The sequence below is a fragment of the Entamoeba dispar genome, genomic scaffold, assembly GCF_000209125.1.
Source record: "Entamoeba dispar SAW760 scf_1105229462957 genomic scaffold, whole genome shotgun sequence".
Classification (NCBI taxonomy): domain Eukaryota; phylum Evosea; order Mastigamoebida; family Endamoebidae; genus Entamoeba; species Entamoeba dispar.
In genome coordinates this window covers 1-1,104 of record NW_001855452.1, presented here as the reverse complement: position 1 = coordinate 1,104, position 1,104 = coordinate 1, and the positions used below count along the sequence as shown (strand labels likewise).

The following is a 1,104-nucleotide window of genomic DNA, read 5'->3' as shown; positions in this document are numbered from 1 at the left end:
TATGTAATAAAAAATACATCATTTATTTCATCATTATTTTCATCATTTATTATCTCATTTTGAATTATTCATTTTTATCTTCTTTCTTTTTATATTCTCAACTTTCTTCTTTTATTCTTTTCATCTTCTTCTACTTCTTAATTTCACTCTTTTATATCATTCTTTCTCTTCATTTCCTTTTTTCGTAGCCAATATTATTATATTTATGTCATTTGTCATATTTTATTATTATATTATTAAATAAAAATAAAATATAAAATAAATAATGAATAAAATATAAAATAAATGAAATAATTAATAATTATAATTTATTAAAAATAAAAATAATTATCATTTTATTTTATTTCTTATTATTTATTGTTTTTCATAACAAATATCAATTAATAAAAATAGAATGATAAAAGAATAAAAAAGAAGAAATTAAAATATAAAAATAAAAGAACTAATAAAAACAACTAATAAATAATAAATCAATAATGAAATTAGGATATAATGAAATAATGATAACATCAAAGTATTTTAATGACATTAATGATTTTATTAATTTAGAAATGGGAGTTAAAAGATTTCAAGGAAATATGGAAAGATTTCATTTTAATCCAATTCCATTAAATCATTATTCAAGAAAACTCTTTCCTAATATTGAAACATTTTATATTTATAATTATAATGATGAAATATTTAAAGATGGAAGAATATTTAAACAAGTGATATGGTATACAGTAAATTATTCAACATATTTAAAAGAAAAAGAACAAGGAAATATCTGTAAAAATATAGAATATACAAAATCGGATAGAAAATCATATGGAAATACAATACCATCAGAAGTTAAATCACTTGGATATGAATGCCTTAGTTATTGTGATTCATTAAAATCAATTAATATACCTTCATCAATTAATGAATTAGGAAATTATTGTTTTAATGGATGTAAATCATTAAAATCAATTAATATACCATCGTCAATTAGTTTTATAGGAGATGATTGTTTTTCAGGGTGTTTATCATTAACATCTATGAATATAGATAATATACAATTTATAAGTGAAGAAAGAATATTTATGAATGAACCAGTGTTAGTTAGTTTGAAATACCAAAAAC

General features: G+C 18.2%; 1 protein-coding gene across 1 annotated transcript, besides 6 other annotated features; it reads left to right on the top strand.

Annotated features, from left to right (window-relative positions):
* Positions 1-21: 21 nt before the first annotated feature.
* Positions 22-205: a microsatellite.
* Positions 68-184: a microsatellite.
* Positions 206-217: 12 nt separating the features above from the next.
* Positions 218-238: a sequence feature (AT_rich).
* Positions 239-327: a microsatellite.
* A 59-nt stretch (positions 328-386) lies between these two features.
* Positions 387-514: a microsatellite.
* On the top strand, positions 477-1,104 carry EDI_024880 (uncharacterized protein; the record flags this gene model as incomplete). The annotated part of the gene is made up of 1 exon (XM_001740456.1): positions 477-1,104. A coding segment is annotated over one exon (628 nt), but the record flags the coding sequence as incomplete, so codon positions are not given.
* Positions 650-686: a sequence feature (AT_rich).